Below are 19,456 nucleotides of genomic sequence, written 5' to 3'. Positions count from 1 at the left end.
TTTATTTAATTTTTATTGTTAGTAATCCTGTGGAATAGTCTCTCGGTGACGTATAAAGTCAGAGCTGCTGGAAGGTGTGGTTAGGTAGGGCATGTAAAAAGAAAAGCAATTTGATAGTGTACGTCATTATCTGTGTGTGTGTGTGAGAGAGAGAGAGAGAGAGAGAGAGGGAGAGAGAGTGCGTTAGAAAAACAGACATAAAGTCGTGGACACAGCAAGGTGAGTACATTAATGTTATTGGTAGAAATTCCAATTTTAATGTTGTGAGTATTTTCTGGTCTGATGTATTCTCTTTTTTTGAACTTTTTCACTCAAATTGCAAAACAGGAATGAGTCCAGGAAGTAACTTTCAGTTTTGTTTCAGTGTCAATACACACTTTGAACATTCATTAGATCTCAGTCTCATAATCTGTAACGTCTTAATTATTTCTTATATGACTTGGGTGACTTCTGCAAACAAAACAGCATAGAGAATTCAGTCATTCATTAAAATAATGTAAACAATATGATGGTGTCCATCAGATATGTCTAGATTAAAAACTGAATTGGTTAACTAATTTACCATACATAGTGATTTCAATATTTACTATTAAAATAGTGTAACAATTTTTAAAGTCATTTTAAAAGCAATTTATTCTGAAAATGTATATTTTGCATATAAGACAATAAAGGTACATTTGTTGTATTGAAAATGATTATGTTCAAATAAGTACATATTCCATTGAAATTACTCATAATTACACATTTAGGCAGCAAGTCCACATGATCATATTTAAAAGTGCAAAATGCATTTAATAAACAAAAATGACGATTTCCATGTAAAAACTGTATAATCAATGTTTAGTGTGTTTGAGAACCACAGGTCAGGACATGGAGTCTGAGTCTGAATCAGAATCTAAATGTGATCCGGAAAGCAGCACAGACTCTCACAGTCTGAGTGAGAACGAGAGAGAAAAGAAAGGAAAACGAAGGGGGGAAAGAAAGATGAGGAAACACACTTGTAAGCAAACAGGATCATCCTCCTTATGTACACCCAACAAGAGCCAAGCCAAAGACCCAATTGAGCTTTCCAAAATACATAACAATACAAAAAATTTGATGAACTGAGGAGAGATTCATTAAAAAGATTTGAGGCATACACTTAACACTGCTCTGTCTCTAATATGGGCAATCCGAAGCTCATTCATGCCTCACATCTGTCCTTTATTTCAGACTCCAGACAGAAATTGAGACAAATAATTGAAAACAAACCTGAACTTCGCGTCACATGTGGAGATAAAGATGGCATCCTTTATGTGGAGAAATATAATAACAGTAAGTACAGACACTAAAAGAATTTAGTTATGAGTCTCTTGTTAAAGACAAACATTATTCTGAAAGTTCAGAACACACCCAGATGCTCTAACACAAGGCATTCCAGTATATTGGTTGCATAAACTGTACATAAACTTCTGTTTTCAGTGCAGATGTGCATCTTCAGTGAAGACCAGTGGTTCATGCCCAATGAGTTTGAGATATTTGGAGGTAAAGAAAGGAGCAAAAAGTGGAGGAACAGCATCTTTTACAATGGCTCTCCACTCCAGGAACTCATTAAGGTGCATAAGAACAGCTTCATTACTAACAGTTTCAACCAATGCACACTTAAGTTCAGTTATAATTAGCATTCAGTAATTGTTAATATGCCCATGGGGGGTTATTTTATTAGTGAATTATTAGTAAATCCAAATGTTAGAGTGTCAGTTCAATTGAAACATTAATAACGTATCTGTGTTGATTATTAGCTGAGCACATCTTCTAGCTTTGTATTTTCTTTCTGTTAATAGGATGGTCTTCTTTCGGCCTTTAAGAAAATTCCAGTTCAGAATGAACAGGTTTGGCTGTTTTTGTACCTAACTAGTATAGAATATTTTTATTAGACATGTAAGATATGTTTGTAGAATAACCTGCACAATGATATGAATGAACCCATGATTTCAGGCCTCTGTGATTTACACTGTCTATGTCTCACTTCAGCTGAACTTGCACCTACACAATGATATTAAAGGGGACCCATTGTGCCCCTTTTTACAAGATGTAATATAAGTCTCAGCTGTCCCCAGAATGTATCTGTGAAGTTTCAGCTCAAAATACCCCACAGTCAATTTATTATACCATGTTGTAAATGCCCATTTTTGAGTGGAAGGAAATGTTTTTGTGCATGTATCTTTAAATGAAAATGAGCTGCTGCTCCTCACTCCACTTTCCAGAAGAGGGTGGAGCCTACATCTTGTGCCTCGGATACTCTGCCAAAAACTAACGTTTTATTTTTGGCTTAGTATCCTACTGTACCTACTGCTATATATGCTGTTAATATGAACCAAACAACAATAGAAAAACAGAAAATCACTCACTGCTCTTGATTGGACAACTTAGTAGCTTTAACAACGCAAGGCATGGTCCAGTCAGAAATCCGAGCTCAAGAAGAACAGAGGTGTTTGTCCAGAGCAGTGGAACAAGCATTTCAGGGAGCGTGGACAAAATGGGATCTGCCCAAGCAAAAGGTTGATATAGGTGGCGCCACGACAAGGTGCTCCTGTCCCTCACCGACACACTTGAGCGAGAGAGGTGCAAGAAGAGGCTAGGTCGCACAGACGAGAGGAAAAGTATCACCTTCATCAAGGAGGGAGCCAGACCCTTTGCAGCCAGGGCATCAGCAAAATCCAATCTGCTGCAAGCCACAAGCTCTTGGGAAATGAGTGTCGACGTCAGAAGGAGGCTGCAGTTTCCGGAAGTGATCCACACAGCTCTTCGCCCAGACATCGTCCTGTGGTCAGCCAAAGACCGTAAAATCATCCTAATCGAGCTGACCTTGCCATGCTAGGAGGCTCATGAGAGGAAGGCCTTGAAATATCAGGCCTTAATCCGGGAGTGCAAAGACAAGGGATGGCAGGCATGGCTGTTCCCTGTGGAAGTAGGGTGCTGAGGCTTTCCGGCAGCATGGTGGCAGCTGTCAGCTTTAGGCTGAACGAGCTTCATGCTGAATATGGAGTAAGAGAGAGGAAGACAGCTGGAAGCCAGGAGCAGATGGGCTGTGATTTGGCCACCACTGCCGACCCACCAACTAGAGAGTGTTGTGGTTAAGGGCCGAAACACTCAAGGAAGGTTGGGTACCACCTGATGATATCTGCTTCTGGCTGAAAGCTACGGTTACCTTAAGGAGTAATCGATGAAAGCACCTAACGGGTGTATTCCACAATGTAAAAAAAAGAAAAACACTTTCATACTTTATTTGAACCTATTATTATTGCTTGTTATTATATATTTGTATGTTAAGTCATTTTAAAGGCTGTTGTTCACTTGGATCTATTTTTATTATCACAATATTTTGTATGCGATTACTCGATTAAGCGATAGAATAATCGGCAGAATACTCAATTACTAAAATAATCGATAGCTGCAGCCCTAGTTGGAATCATAGTTTGCAAGTTCAAAGTTAAATGAACAGTAGCTACACTACCTGGATGGGGCAGAAAAAGGAAGTTATCAACGGCTACAACCAAATTTCTGAGAAGGCAGGTTCAGAAAAACCATCGAGTGACTTTTCGGCCCTATGAATCAGTGGTATGTCTGGAGGAAGAAGAATGAAGCACATGCTGAAAAGAACACTCTGCCTACAGTTCAGCATGTTGGGGCTCAGTGATGCTCTGGGGCTGCTTTGCATCCTCTGGCACTGGAAACCTTCAGTGTGTGGAAGGCAAGATGGATTCATTGAAGTATCAGGAAATCCTACGAGAAAACGTCATGTCGTCAGTGAGGAAACTGAAGCATGAGCGTCATTGGACCTTCCAACAGGACAAGGATCCCAAGCATACCTCAAATTCCACCAAGGTTTGGTTGCAGAAGAAGTCCTGGAAGATACTACAGCGACCATCACAGTCACCTGGCTCAAACATAGAAAATCTCTGGTGGGATTTGAAGAAGGCGGTAGCAGCACGCAAACCCAGGAATATTACTGAACTGGAGGCCATTGCTCATGAGGAATAGGCTAAGATTCCTCAGGAATGCTGTCAGAAGCTGGTGTCTGGTTATATCTCATTTGCAGCAGGTCATAACAGCAAAAGTGTGTTCTACTAAGTACTAAAGATGCTTGCCATGAAGGGATTGAATAATTTTGAGACTGCAGAAGTTATTAAAAGTTGCATTTTCAGTTAAATTTAGGGAAACCACTTGAAACATTTGTTGTGTTAAGCTTTTTCCAATTACTTTTGTTTGATTTGTTCATTGCAAACAGCTGCAAGTCTGTAAATTTTGCCAATAAACCTGATTTGCAATTGGGGTTAAATAATTTTGATTACAACTGTATATTATGTTTTGACACATTACCAAAAAATAGATCAGTTGGCAGTCCGCCACCCTTACAAAGAAAACAAGAAGATAGTGAAATAATTGTAGCAAGAGTTTGAAGATGAGCCAAAAACAATACCCGTGACTGAAATTATTGGTTATGAACTGTGCAACTAGGATTGTCTTTGTTTTGGCATCTGGAACTTGATGCAAAGAGGAGAAGACTTTTTCCACAATACCAGCACAAAAATAACCCCAAAACATATGTTGTGAAATATCGTGTATATATTTTCACACTATATTTTCATGTCTGTCGCACAGAATGATTCTCCTGGATCCTCCCCAGTTACTTGCAGGCTCAGAAAAAGGAAGGTTAGATCCTGATATAATGATTAATTATAAATAGTCATGTGAAAAAGAAAGTACACCCTCTTTGAAATCTATGGTTCATGTATAAAGACATAATAAAAAAATAATCTGGTTCTTAGCAGGGGTCCGTTCTTCGTACGTGGTTTACTCAGATAGCTGGAATTCAGTGTTGACGATTTAACATGATCCAGGATCGTTAGGTTCTTCGAAGCTCATCCCAGAGATGCTCTCATATCAATGGTCTGTAAGCTCAAACATGCTCTGGAGCAGGCTTATTTCACGTAAACAGGATTAGATTGAGGTGATACTTAAAGTTTGTCATACCTTAATGAACCAGGGACAATAATAAGCTAGAAATTATTTAAAAATAAAATAAGGGCTGTCTCAATCGCAAAATCTTTACAGTTCACTGAAACGTTTACTCCCTAAAAAGTCCCACACTGCACCATGAAAATCAGGGAGCATTGATACTCACTATAGTGGCGTTTCCACTTAAATTACCCGAACTATTTGTCCCAGGATCTTTTTTCCCCCCAGACCTGTTGCTGTCTGCGTTTCCATCGCGGTCTAAAGTACCGTGAAGATTAAGCAAATTAGTCTGATTAGGACTGCATGTGACTTTCCAGTTCCCACTAGATTTTGTCCTCGGCTTACAATCTTAACAAAGCCTGAACCTCATCATTGGTCCATCAGTCGTGTTTTTTAAACTCCATTGTTGATTTGAATAGCAAACAACTCTTACTGGACTCACCGCAACAGACTTTGAAAAATGGTGGTTGAATTGAAATGCTGCATGGAGTCAACCAATCAAAATGCTGCATAAACTCAACCAATCAGCATGTTCAGAGCCCAAGTCCCACCCCCGAAAGCTCCTAAACTTTGAAAAAGTATTACCCAAGCGGCAACCTTCCAGTCTCTCTCTTGAAACCAACTCGGAAGTGACTTGCAATTCATCAACTGGCCACTAGAGACAGCGAAAAAGAGTCAATCCCATATACCCCACATGTTAAAATGCCCAAATTTACAGCAGAAAAAAATGTGCTTACAGCCTGGTGCAAAAAGTGGTTTTGGTCTATAATATAGTTAAATTTTGCCCTTCTGTGAGGGGGGTGAAATTTTTTAAAACTCATCCGTTTAAATTATATTAAGCCTTTATTTCTGCATAATTAAGAGCGTGGCCACTTGAGTGACAGGTGGATTGCCGCTGCTGTCACTACTAGCCGTTTGTCTGCTGTCTGTTAGCCGTCACGTCACCTCAGCTAATCCCGCCTTTTTGCCCATTTTCGGTTATCTGAGAGTGAAGCGCGGTGACGCCCTACCAAGATGGCGTCGGCCGGCTTCGCCCACTTTGGGCTTCAAAAATGCTCTTCAGAAACCTGTGGGTGACGTCACGGACACTACGTCCATATTATTTTACAGCCTATGGTACAGTATGGTACCCCACGAGCAGGGACTTTCTGAGGAAGAATTTTTTTTTTAATCGGGAACCACATAAATTGCGCGAGCCAACTCACTACACATAATGACATGCAGTAGATGTTTTGAAAAAAACATAATTTATAATTTAATAATTTCAGCATAAACATACATCACTAGACACAGGTAGTGAACATAATCTAGCTAATATTTATAATTAATTTACGGCTAAAATGTCGCAGGTATATATAACAAAGAATTTAACCATAGAAAAACTATAGAATTCAAATAGATTGTACTTTCTTTTTCGTGTGTGTGTGTATATAGATACTGTATATAAAAGGTCACAACATATGTTGTGAAATATGTTTTCACTTAATGTCTGTCTGTTGCACAGAATGACTCCCCTGAATCCTCACCTGACAGGTTCAGAAAAAGAAAGGTTAGATATGATTTTATATGTAGGCTACTGTATATGTACTTTTGAGGGAATTTTACAGCTGTCCTCATGTTCCACATCTCTGATACGCACTTTTCTGTTTTTCACAGTGCAGGAGACAGCTGCCCTATTCCAGCTCTGGTCCGTTTAATAATTATACAAAACCATATATAGTGTGTGTGTGTGTATGTGTATATATATATATATATATATATATATATATATATAGATATAGATATATATATATATATATATATATATATATATATATATATATATATATATATATATATATAGTGTGTATGTGCATTTGTTGTAGAATCAGAGGGGAGTATCAATGGCAGTGAAGATGGTGATGTTGACAGCGATGATGTCAGTGACTTTTTTGATCTTGATGATGATGGTATTGACATGAGCGCATTTGAAGGTCCAACCCTACCTGTTACCTGCGGTTCTGGCTCTGGCATCCTGCACAAATCTCGCTTTGCCAAAGGTGTGTGAGTGTGCACATTTCTTAAATGAATTACTACAAATGTTAATATATTGTGTGTTGGTCAAATATGTTTTACATTTATAACTACAGTGGCTCCAAAAAGTATCTGGACACTTTAAGCACAACCAACAATGTCTGATTGTCATTGCATTGGATACAATTATCAAACCAAGTGTCATTTATTCAAAAGAAATCTAGCACAAACATACTATGAAAAATATGCCACAAAAATGGCTTGTTTATAGTTAAGTGAAAAGCAATAGATATATTCTTCAGATTCCTCAGACAAAAACATGTTTAGTCGGACATGTCCATAGTCAATCTGATTAACTACACCTATAGTAGAGTATATATACACTAAAAAATCACCAAAATGCCAGCTGATTAAAAGTCCCTGAGCTAAGCTAGTCTCTGTCACAATTGCAGGTGCCACTTAATTTTATATTTTGTGACTATTGCAATGATATTCAGACATTTTAAATACTTTTTGTGATGATGCATAGCTATAAGAGATTCTTAAACTATGGTACAGACTACAGAGTATGGTTCAATGTTGTTATTCCAGAGTATGGTGGGAGATGTATAAGGACAAAAGACTTCTGGCTGAGCCCTGGGGATTTCACCATATTGAACAAACCAGATGGAACATGGAGGAAAGACATTGTGACCAATGGGATTCCTCTAGGAAAGCTTATAATGGTAAAAATGTCAGAAAATTCACATTTAAAACTCTTTGAAATAATTTGACTCACCGTTCTCACATTCTTTCCAGAAAAGAGTTTTGGAACTGCATATGATAAACTGTGATTGTGAGATTTGTGAAGAACCAGATCAATACCTAGTAAGATATCATCTCACAATTACCATGTCAGAATATCAGCATGACCACCAAACTTTTCAGAATTCTTTAAATGTTTTATTTCTTTATGAACTCTTGTCCCAGCAGAATGATGACGTGTGTTTCGTGTGTGACTCTGAGGGAGATCTCGTGTGTTGTGACAAATGTCCACGAGCTTTTCATTCACACTGTCACCTACCAGCTGTAGATGGAGACTCACCTGGGTGAGAGAGAGAGAGAGAGAGAAAACCTTTACCTGGTTTAGTCAAACTAAACAGTTGACGTGTGTAATATTGTGTGTTTTGTCTGTACAGAAGCCAGTGGAGCTGCACATTCTGTGTGATAAAGAATATGGAGGATTCCAGTCGAAAGACCCAACAGGACGTTTTGAGCAGTCCAGTCTCTCAGTACACACTGGTAAAAAAGATGTCCTTCCTGTCTCCCTGTAGCACTGTCTTAGGCATCTTACATTACAGACATTGCAGTTTATTGCTCTGTTCACATCTGCAGTCCTCATGCCTCCTGCAGCAGGAATATGGCATGTTCACACAGGTGATCAGGGAGCCTTCAGCATCTTTCTCCTGGTGTTTTTCAGAGTTCGTAGAAAGGTCTCTTTAGTGTCCTTAAAGGTACACTATGTAACTTTTGGCCTCTATAGCGGTTAAAAAACAAAACTGCATGCATTTTGTGGAAGAACATGGTTTTGGTTTTGGTTTTGCTTCGGCTCTCCGTGAGTGTGCAGATGAATATGGTTCTTTCTCGTATATATAAAAAGAGAGAGAGATTACCTTAGTGCTCATAATATATTCACTACTAATGAGAGATATAACCAGTTTATATGGCAAGGATCTCAAGCTATTAGCTGAAGACGTTACTGTAGCTTTACCCATTAATAGACACGGTACTTCCTTGAAAATAAATTCCAGCACAGCTACAACAACCATAATGAAATGACCCTTCACAACTTTACAATGAACTCTGTTGGAGAGCTACATATGGCAGTTTATCTGTTCAATAAAATACCTTACTCACCTGTTGAGTGATAAAAACACCATCTCCGTGTCACTTTTACAACATTTCCAATCCCTCAGTTCTCATCATCTCCGAAAAGCCAAGCCACTGTTGATTCTCATTTCATTACACGCTCTGTCACATTCTCTATTTACAGATATGACGAAAACTATTCCGACAGGTCTACATTATAAACACTTGTGTTTTTGTCTAAACCAGATTTACTGTTATGATGTATAACATTGACTCATTGTTTATATTTTGTTAATTTTGAACAAAAAAAGTTACATAGTTGTACCTTTAAGTTATTGTAACTATGACCTAAATTGTCTACCTCCTGTAGGCCTAGTTTTACAGACAGAGCTTAGATTAATCCAGGATTAGGCCTTAGTTCAATTGGGGCATTTAAGTAGCTTTTATAAACGTGCGGCGTGCCTTATAAAAACATTACTGGAGACAAAACAATGGCATTGATATAATTTAAGATATGTCAATGGAAGTTGCTTTCAGTTAAAACAGCTCAACATGCATTTTAGTCTGGGACTAGACTTAAGCCTTGTCTGTAAAACCAGGCATTAGTGTATTAGTGTATTAAGGACTGTTCCACAGGTGCAATAACTGCTTATGCTTATGTTTCATCGAACAAACTTTAAAAACATTGTTTAAAACCTTTCCAGGAAAGATCTGTAAATCTTATTTGGATTTTACAAAATTATCTTTACATAATACAGCATCCTGAAAAAGGGACAATTATCTTTTTTGGGGTGAGTTGGATATTTTTAGCCAGATGGCATTTATACCTTCATCCAGTTTGACTCCTGTGTGATCGTTTAGAGATCCGATCACGCATATCCTGGCAAAATGCAAATTTCCATTTACATATTACATAAGGTTGCATTAACTAAAACATGTCTGAAAACAGCGCTGTGTTTGGTGAGAGAAATGAGAAAAACAAAGATTCCAAGCGTAATCCAGTGAAATAATTAAATAATATGTTTGATCAGGTGAGTAAACCATCATAGTGCTGTTTTGGAAGCAGAGAAAGTAAAGCATAACCTTATTACATATTACTTGCGTAGCTGAATGGAGATTATAAAAGCTAAATTGAATTTACACCTTGATTTAATGCGATCAGCATTTGTTTTATAGTGATCTAATTTGAGTGGGACTTGAATACATTTACACCTGGCTTTTAATGTTGTCAAGTGTGATCATGATACAGTGACAGATGACGCACACACACACTGTTTTAACACTGTCTGTTTTTTGTTTTTTTCCCAGCACTGCCAGTGTTTGCTGTTACAACTGCTACATGACTGCATGACTGACCCCTGCACTAATGTAAATCTCATCTTTAGCAGCTTTATCTGTCTCTTTGCCATTATTTAAAGGTCTTATATGTGATGTACATGCATGTGACGTCTGCACTGCTGGTGTTCAGGTTCCAGGATACAGTAAGAACATTTGTGGTCCCATGATGCTGGGCAGAGTGAAGCTGGAGCTGGAGAATAACGATTATAAAACAGTGCAAGAGTTTGTCTCAGATATTAGACACATTTTCAACAACTTTTGCACCTCCACCACAGTGAGTTTTACTTAAAATTTATGCAACTTTTTCCAATGTTGCAAGAGTTATTTTTTTTACATTTGGTGTCTTTTAAATCCTAAATTCTCTCGCTTTCTCTCTCTCTCATTTCTCTGTAGGATAATGACTCCAGTAGAATGACCTCTAGGCTGAAGGAAGTATTCAAGAAGGAGTTTGAAACAGTCTTTAAGCTCTTATAACATCATGCAGTGGGTTGATTTGTCAAAACAGAAGTTACTGTCGGGTTTTTCTCTTCCAGCTCTTCTGCAGTCTAAAGTTACATTCACACTCACACTGAGTGCAATTTAAAGCAATAAGAGGACATTCATTTTAATAACTGAGAGTTGAGGATTTGAATTACAGCAAAAATGGCCATCCAATTTTTTTTGTTTACAAATACCATTGTTAAAAATGTGGACGGATTTGGGAAAAAAATGTGTTTTTACATTTAGAAATTCTTCAATTTTTTTTCAAATCAAGTTTTTTGTGTAAATGTCAAGTATAATAATATGATATAATAATAATAATAATAATAGTCTTAGTGACTCAAAATAAATGCAGATATAGGCCTATACTATAAGGTGACAGGTAACAAATAACATTTGTGTATGCTAATTAAACAAAATACCACTCACTGTGAAATTTTTGGTAGAGCACAACTATTATCTCCTTTTATTGAATAATTATCTTTCCATTGTTGTATGACAAAACAATCAAGCCAAGAAGCAAATATTGCTTCCAGCAAGTTTTAAATGTGCTAAATAGCAATGTTATAAATCTGTAATTAAAGTGGAAGTTTATAATAAAATACATCTGTGTTCATGGTCCTCTCTTCATAATTTAATAGAAATTCTGCTTGTGTTTGCTGAACTTTATTCATTTTTAATTTTTATTACCTGTTCCAAGGGTTGTTTATTTGAATTCTGCATGGCTGAATCAGCATTTCATAATATGTTCGCCACACCTATACAAACTGATGTTTTATGTTAAAATGTGTCAAATTAAATTTTAAACATCGTTTGTTATTGTTATGGAAAATTTATATTTTACTCTTTCCCATTTACTTCTCAGATATTGTGTGGATTTAGCTTGTGATTCTCTCTCAGTGTGCATGTATGTCACCTGGCATGAACGAGTTCCTATTCAGGAAAGACAGAGAGGGTTGAAGAACCATTGTCTCGATCTGGTTTTACGGGGGGAGCAGGAAAATAAACTAGCTCGATCTGGTTTTACGGGGGGAGCAGGAAAATTACAGGAGAAGAGACTGTATAAAAGACTGTCTGGTTTCTGTGTGATTAGGTCTTGTTCCTATCATGAGGTAGCTGTCGTGGTACCTTTTTTTGTGAACAAACCTCTTAAAGAGAATAAAACTTCTTCTCTTTAATACAAATTGACTTTGAATGTTTCTTATGCCTGATGCTGTTTGTTAACTATTGATTTTGCCACATCAATTGGTGTCAGAACTGGGTTTCCATGAGGTTTCTTCTGGTCCTGAGAAAGCGGATTGACGGACTGATCACCCTAAAGCACAAAAGGCTTTAGTCTTACCTCGCCGAATTGAGAGAGAAGAGCCAAAACTGCTATCAGGGCCAGGAGGAACCCACTGGATTCAGAAAGAACTCGGTGGCAGTAAAAGCATCTCGGGTAAGAGACAGTAAAATAATTTTTAATTTGTGTGATGTAATTTGGCATAACTGTAGGTGAACCAGGGCGGCTGAAAACTATTTCCATGGTACGAGTACTAGAAAACCTGATTGTATACAGGCATGGAACCCTCGTTTTGTCGGAATTTATTGAGATCTGCAGATCAGATCAAGTAGTTTCGAGCTGATTGGTTGAACTAATTGCACTAAAAAAAAAAATGAACTTTTGCCTCTTGTTAAAATTTAATTAATTAAAATAAGCAAAAGTAACACAATTGTTTATATTTAAAACTGAAGTTTACTTAATTAATTTGTGTGAAAACTACATGCAAACAAATTAGATCTTGTTGGAAAAATGTAGTTCATTTTCATGGAAAAGTTTTCCTTAATTTAATTGAGTTCGTTCAACAGCCTTTTTGAGTGTGGGCAAAGACCGGTACAGATTACCAGTCGGGATTAATCAGATATTAATCTAAAAAGCCTGCGTGGGCAAAGACCGGTACAGATTACCAGTCGGATTAATCAGATATTAATCTAAAAAGCCTGCATGGGCAAAGACCGGTACAGATTACCAGTCGGGATTAATCGGATCCATCCATCCATCCATCCATCTTCTACCGCTTATCCGGGGCCGGGTCGCGGGGGCAGCAGTCTAAGCAGGGATGCCCAGACTTCCCTCTCCCTCGACACTTCCTCCAGCTCTTCCGGGGGGACACCGAGGCGTTCCCAGGCCAGCCGGGAGACATAGTCTCTCCAGCGTGTCCTAGGTCTTCCCCGGGGTGTCCTCCTGGTGGGACATGCCCGGAACACCTTCCCAGGAAGGCGTCCAGGAGGCATCCGGAAAAGATGCCCGAGCCACCTCAACTGACCCCTCTCAATGTGGAGGAGCAGCGGCTCTACTCTGAGCTCCTCCCGAGTGACCGAGCTTCTCACCCTATCTCTAAGGGAGCGCCCAGCCACCCTGCGGAGAAAGCTCATTTCGGCCGCTTGTATCCGGGATCTTGTCCTTTCGGTCATGACCCAAAGCTCATGACCATAGGTGAGAGTAGGAACGTAGATTGACCGGTAAATCGAGAGCTTCGCCTTGCGGCTCAGCTCCTTCTTCACCACGACAGACCGGTACAGCGACCGCATTACTGCAGAAGCTGCACCGATCCGTCTGTCAATCTCCCGTTCCATCCTTCCCTCACTCGTGAACAAAACCCCAAGATACTTAAACTCCTCCACTAGAGGCAGGAACTCTCCACCAACCTGAAGCGGGCAAGCCACCCTTTTCCGACTGAGGACCATGGCCTCGGATTTGGAGGTGCTGATTCTCATCCCAGCCGCTTCACACTCGGCTGCAAACCGTCCCAGTGCATGCTGGAGGTCCTGGTTTGATGAGGCCAACACGACCACATCATCCGCAAAGAGCAGAGATGAAATCGTGTGGTCCCCAAACCTGACCCCCTCCGGCCCCTGGCTGCGCCTAGAAATTCTGTCCATAAAAATTATGAACAGAACCGGCGACAAAGGGCAGCCCTGCCGGAGTCCAACACGCACCGGGAACAAGTCTGACTTACTGCTGGCAATACGAACCAAGCTCCTGCTCCGGTCGTACCGGGACCAGATTACCCTTAGCAAAGGGCCCCGGACCCCATACTCCCAGAGCACCCTCCACAAGATGCCACGAGGGACACAGTCGAATGCCTTCTCCAAATCCACAAAGCACATGTCCGATTAATCGGATATTAATCTAAAAAAAGCCATAATTGGTTCAGCTCCTGCCGATTTTGGGTAAAAGTCGGATCTGTCAGAGACGTCTCACAGATTATTAGACGCGCGTCAATTTTGTAAATCCTGGGATATAGAAATCAGCCGGCATGGGGTCACCTCACAGTAAACTGAATAATTTTAATACACCGGTTTTCTGTAAAATGGGGAAAAATTACAGCAAGAAATGCATGCAAGAAATTGGGAAATGGATAATTGTTTAACAATAGGGTTGTTGTAGTCGTGTTCATCATGTGTGTAAAACTGTGAACAGACAGTAATTTGTTGAACTGAAGAAGAAGATAGAAGAAAACGAAAATAAATGCAGAAAGAATTAGCATTTAGGGAAAGATAGTAGGAAGATAGAATATTTTTATTGATAGAATTTACAAACAGTGAATTGTTGGATTGCAGATAAAAGAGAGATAGAATTCATGGAACTATTTATGAACGCCTGTTAAGGTAAAGTAAGTTGAAATGGTATGAAAAGTTTTATATGAAAAGTTTTATCAAGCAGAATGGGGAAAATTCTATATTTTAGTGATGTGAATATGCTTTATTGTATTAATGTTATGAAAACAAGGGTATTGAAGAATATATTGCCATATTTTTATAACAAGATTTGAAGGTGCAAGCAGCTATGATAGCTGTCTGTGTAATTTAGGGACTGAGATATGAGTAATACAATTTTGTGATTTAAGTTGAATCTGCAAACTAACCATTTGATAGAAGAATAAGCTTTTAAAACCAGTGTTGATGAAATTAATGACACGTTAAAGTTTTAATACTGTATGAAGAGTAACTGAACAGTCCTGATAAATAGTGAGATAAAAGAGAGCAAATGCTGTAAGCAGTTCTGCTCAGCTCTGAAGAGATTTGCAGATGATGTTTTGTAAAAGTTTGATTGTGATTGGAAAGATAAATAATAACTTGACTGGCTCCAAACAAGGAAAGTGCCAAAATGGCACTAACTTAAAGAAAAGTCTGTGTTAATATGGGTTAGAAAGTAGATCAATGTTAATATGATGAAGTAATTGAATTTGCAACTGGGACTGTAAAAGAAAATACAGAGAACTGCTTATCAATGGCTCTGTTTGCATTTCCTGAACAGAACACACTCTTCAGGGGTGTGAGGTAGAGTGGGGCTTTTAGAAAGATCACAGTGATAAGACTATAGGCAGGATAACAGAGAGTGTTTTATTGCGGTCAGCGGGGTCATTCAGTGACTGTAAATGCCCACTGTATGACTGTAAATGTAAATGGTAGGTATATTGATGTGGGTTTGAAAGTGGAACAGTATTTAAATGACGATATTAAAGTTTTGTTCTGAGAAAGAACTAAGAATGTGAATGCAGTGGTAAGGAAAGTGAAAAGAATGTGCGAGTAAATGAGGGAGAAAAGAAAGTTGATAGATGGAACTTTTGAAAGTTGTAAGAAGACTGAAAGATTTAAGTGTAAGGAATTCCTTTTGAAAGGAAAGAACTATAAAAAGTACCGGTGGACGTAAAATTACAGATAAGACTAAATGAGTTGCAAAATATTTTAAAAGTACCGGTCACTAAAAGGATGATTGTGTTTTAAATGAAACGCTTTGATAAGGTTTTAGATGATATAGAGAGACAAATCTAATGAATGATTTATAATGATAATCAAAAAATGTATCACAAGCAGAGAGCGCAGCCTCAAAAGTTGAATCATAGAAGCAGATTGATAAACTCCTAGAGAAAACATTGAAGTCAGGTATTAAATTATGGCAACTGAAAACCTGACAACTAAAATTGAAATGAAATTTTAAACGTTATTAAGAACTAGAATAATTTTTATTATTTCTTTAAGATAAAATAAACAGAAGCAGTGTCACAGGATTAACAGTTGCTAAATGTAAAATGTGTAAAAAGGCATTTGATTAAACAAAAGCTTGTTAATGTTGATTTTAAAAGATAAGCTTGTGATTTGCTGAAACGATTTGCTTATCTAAATCTGGCATGTGCTGTGACTGAAACTGCCACAGTTTCAGTGCAACAGAGACTCATTCTGAGTGGAAATTTGTAATGTCTAAATTACAATACATGTAATTTATGGAAAAGATGCCTTAAGATGGGCTACAGTTAAAAAAGATGGTAGATAAAGTCTGAAGTTAAAAGTTTATGAGAATGCAGTGTACCAGTCCTGAATGCCTCAAGAGTCTCTCTCTCATTCAATGTCAGCTGAAAGCTGTTGTCTGAGCCTGTGTAAAGCACAGTGTTTCAGTTGAAAATCATAGATATGGAAAAGCTAAAACAAATCATGCTACAGGCAGTTCATGATTTGACAAATTTAGAGGACAATTTGTAAATGTTTTAAAAGTAAAACTGAATGATTTTAAAGAAGTCTTTAAAATAATAATGCAGACCTTAAATGAAAGAAGTGACATTTTTGACTAGTTTATTTTAGGACCACTTCTTTGTCTGATATTAGCCTCCACCATGAAACAGGGCCGATGGCTCCGGCTACAGAAGTAACAGTACACTGAATGTACGATTGTGATCTAAATTCACTGACTATAATCTAAGCAGCTAGGTTGCTACCTTTAAGATGATTAATGAATTTTAAGTGATTAAATACTGTTGTTATTAATCTGTCTCCCTATGTTTAACACTAGTAGGCAGTCCGAATGGCTCTGATGACTCTTGAATGTGCCTTTTCCTAAGCTCCAGAAAACAACAGATTATGTTGAAGAAAACGGTCACAGATTCTGTGATGGGAAAGAGCGGTAACCAAGTGTGCACGAAGTGATTACCCCAAGGACGGGTAAGATCCTTTTGGCCGAAGGTCAACCTAAGACAGGGGAAGTCACGCCACAAACACTGGGCATCTCCTGATGGAGGTGTTTTAAGTGAGATGGATATGAGAGTGGCGCTGATTGACTGAGTGGCCACCAGCATCAGCAGATCATTGAGAGGCCAGATGAGCTGTGAGGAGTTACGGTCTGACCCAGAAAATGTGAGTTCCTCTATATACCACTCACCAGAAACCGCGTTGATTGTATGGCTTGTTTTCCATTGTGACAAGTGTCTGCAACTATGCCAGGGAGACAACACCCTGAAGAAAAGAAAATTATTGCTTTAAGTGCTAATGGAAATGGACTTTCAAGAGCCAGCTGAGACCGTGAGGTGATTGTCATTATTTGTTATGGAGACAGTAACAAAACGTATTAATTTATACAAGGAACATGATGTTGGTTTGCCTTATGGGCAAGGAAAAATATTTGATATTGAACTAGTTTTAACTCCTGAAGGTCGTTAGACATGGTGGTGGCTAAAGATGAGAACAGCTTGTGATAAGTCAAGAGAATTTTCTGGAAAACAAAGGTTAGGTGAATTGAGTCTTTAAACTAAAGATAACCTTAGAAAAGATCATAGTATATGTATTTTAGATTGTTGTAATGGTTCTAATTTGAGTCAAACATTTGTACTTTGACATGTGTGAACTATTAAGGATTGACTATGACTATGATTATTTTAGTTACAGTCCTAGGAGGCTGTTGAAAAGATGATTTGCTTATAGTGAAAGAGAAAGATGCTTGAGTGGAAGAAGGGATGGTACTCTGTCTGTCTTTCTGTTATCAGTCAGCCAAAGAAAGCTGAAGCAAAGTAATAATTATGCACCAAAACAATCCAGCTGACTTTTCTAAAATCAAATGAATAATGAACAGACATGCTTTGAAACTGGTTAAGAGGCCATAAAACATTAGATAAAAGATACAGGAAAATGTAAGGTTAAAATGTCATTTAAAATTGAAATCTTTTTAGAGAAAAGATATAAGAAATATGAGCAGTTCATAGTCATTGTGAGTGTTAATTCATGTTTTGTACAGTATGTGTTAGTTTAGGACAACTATTCTGTCTGAATAGTGTGTATAAATTTGTCATTAACCTCTGGAAAGAGTGTTTTAGCATTATAGATGGGTTAAGGCAAATGACAAATTTGAAAGTAAGCTGAGGATTGTGAGTCAATCTGATGAGAAGGCAACACAGAACATAGGACGAGCTTTAAGTTGATTATCGAGCTCTGTCTGTTAATTATTATTTTGGTCATTTATGATGTACAGTAGATTTGAATTACTTTCTGGACAGGTTTAAGTATTGATGTGTAATTTAGAATTGTGAAGTCGTAGATGTTATGATGGTGAGGAAGGAGAACCCAGGCACAGACAGAGTACACTAAACACACGATTTATTGAAGACAAAAAGGGGAAAATAAAGCCCACGATGGGGTAAAACAAGACACGGCAGAGGATGACTAACTAGACTATGATCTTGACAGATGACTAGACGCTAACTAACCGCAAATACACAAACAGGATCTTCACAGGACTCGTAACTAAGACAGGATACTCACAGGTAATATTTAGCAATGACTCATACGTAACTATAGCAAACACATGCAGGATTCTCAGAGTGTAACATCACAGCAGGTTTCACACAAAGAATGTCAGCATGTAGCATGTAAAGAGTAACAATGAACCAGCACAAGACAGCAAACACAAGGGGATTAAATAGGGAGACTAATGATAACAACAGGTGACACAGGTAAAGCAATGATGACAAAACGAGGATAACAAGGGGGCGGGGCAAGAGAACGAGACAACACAAGCACATGGCCCAAACAAATGGCCATGTGCTTGTACACAAAACATGGGTCTGTCATGATCCTGCCTCAAAGATTAAAGAATGACAAGGACTAGATGGCAGAATCATGACAGTAGATAGCCGTCAGTCATGTGTTGAGAAAAAGTTATAAATTTGACAGCAACAAACACGTAGGCTAAGTAAATATCAGATTATCCAGAGAGCCCTTAACAGTTTTGTATTGTAAAAAGGGGGAGATTGTTATTCGACTGACGTTGACGAAGTGTGCACACCACGACCTGACCTGACCAATTGATGACCTGGAGAATGTTCGTAGATGACAGTTGCTTAAGAGACCAAACAATAGGCCTGAAAAGCAAGAAACGCTGTGAGACTAGGGGCCGTTGCCTTAAAACAATTTGATAAGAAGATGAAATTGTGGCTTTAAGTAATATTTTTATTTCAGAGGCAGAGAAAGATGTCTAAAGGAAATTTGGCTGAAGGACAACGTTTGGGTTAGCAAACTTTATCCAAACAAATGTTACCAAATAAATATGAACAAATATTGCAGTTTTCCTGTAGCAAACATTAGAGTTTGGCACCTGTAGCGCCAAGGTCATGGGTTCGATTTCCGAGGGAAAGCAAGAACTGATAAGAAAGTAAATGTGTACCTTGAAATGTAAGTCGCTTTGGATAAAAGCGTCTGATAAATGTAAGAGAATCTTATTATGTTAAATTGATGCACGAGATGAGATCTCGTGCATCAAGAGGAGGATGATAACAGTTGCCAAATATGGTTAACTAAGGGGTTCACATTTGCTGAAAGCCATCGCACAGGTGGGAAGATAAATGTTGGAAGGACATTGGGTTTAATTGGGTAAAAGCCCTGCAAGAAGCCATTATTCCCCCTAACAAAATTGCTGTGTGCATTGTTTGTATCTGTAAGTGTGCTAATAACAAGAATTGTTTCAACAGGA

At 38.3% G+C, this 19,456-nt stretch overlaps 1 protein-coding gene across 8 annotated transcripts; it reads left to right on the top strand.

Annotated features, from left to right (window-relative positions):
• The first annotated feature begins 122 nt into the window (after positions 1-122).
• LOC311085112 (nuclear body protein SP140-like protein) lies at positions 123-11,282 on the top strand. 8 transcript variants are annotated; one of them, XM_084117533.1, is made up of 16 exons: positions 123-219; positions 863-1,000; positions 1,213-1,314; positions 1,462-1,595; positions 1,824-1,871; positions 4,645-4,695; positions 6,506-6,550; positions 6,663-6,688; positions 6,867-7,040; positions 7,606-7,739; positions 7,813-7,881; positions 7,984-8,102; positions 8,193-8,295; positions 10,171-10,230; positions 10,331-10,474; positions 10,594-11,282. In XM_084117533.1, the coding sequence occupies exons 3-16, from the start codon at positions 1,282-1,284 to the stop codon at positions 10,672-10,674; spliced, it is 1,221 nt and encodes a 406-aa protein (XP_083973659.1). In that variant the 5' UTR covers positions 123-219; positions 863-1,000; positions 1,213-1,281; the 3' UTR covers positions 10,675-11,282. The 8 variants fall into 8 exon arrangements, with proteins under 8 accessions (XP_083973659.1, XP_083973656.1, XP_083973654.1 ...); XM_084117530.1 differs by having other exon boundaries at positions 6,658-6,688; positions 7,987-8,102; XM_084117528.1 differs by having other exon boundaries at positions 6,658-6,688.
• Positions 11,283-19,456: the final 8,174 nt, after the last annotated feature.

The sequence above is a fragment of the Abramis brama genome (assembly GCF_963993115.1).
Source record: "Abramis brama genome assembly, chromosome: 1".
Lineage (NCBI taxonomy): Eukaryota > Metazoa > Chordata > Actinopteri > Cypriniformes > Leuciscidae > Abramis > Abramis brama.
Note: the sequence above shows the minus strand (reverse complement) of the source record. Positions and strands in the feature narration are given on the sequence as shown.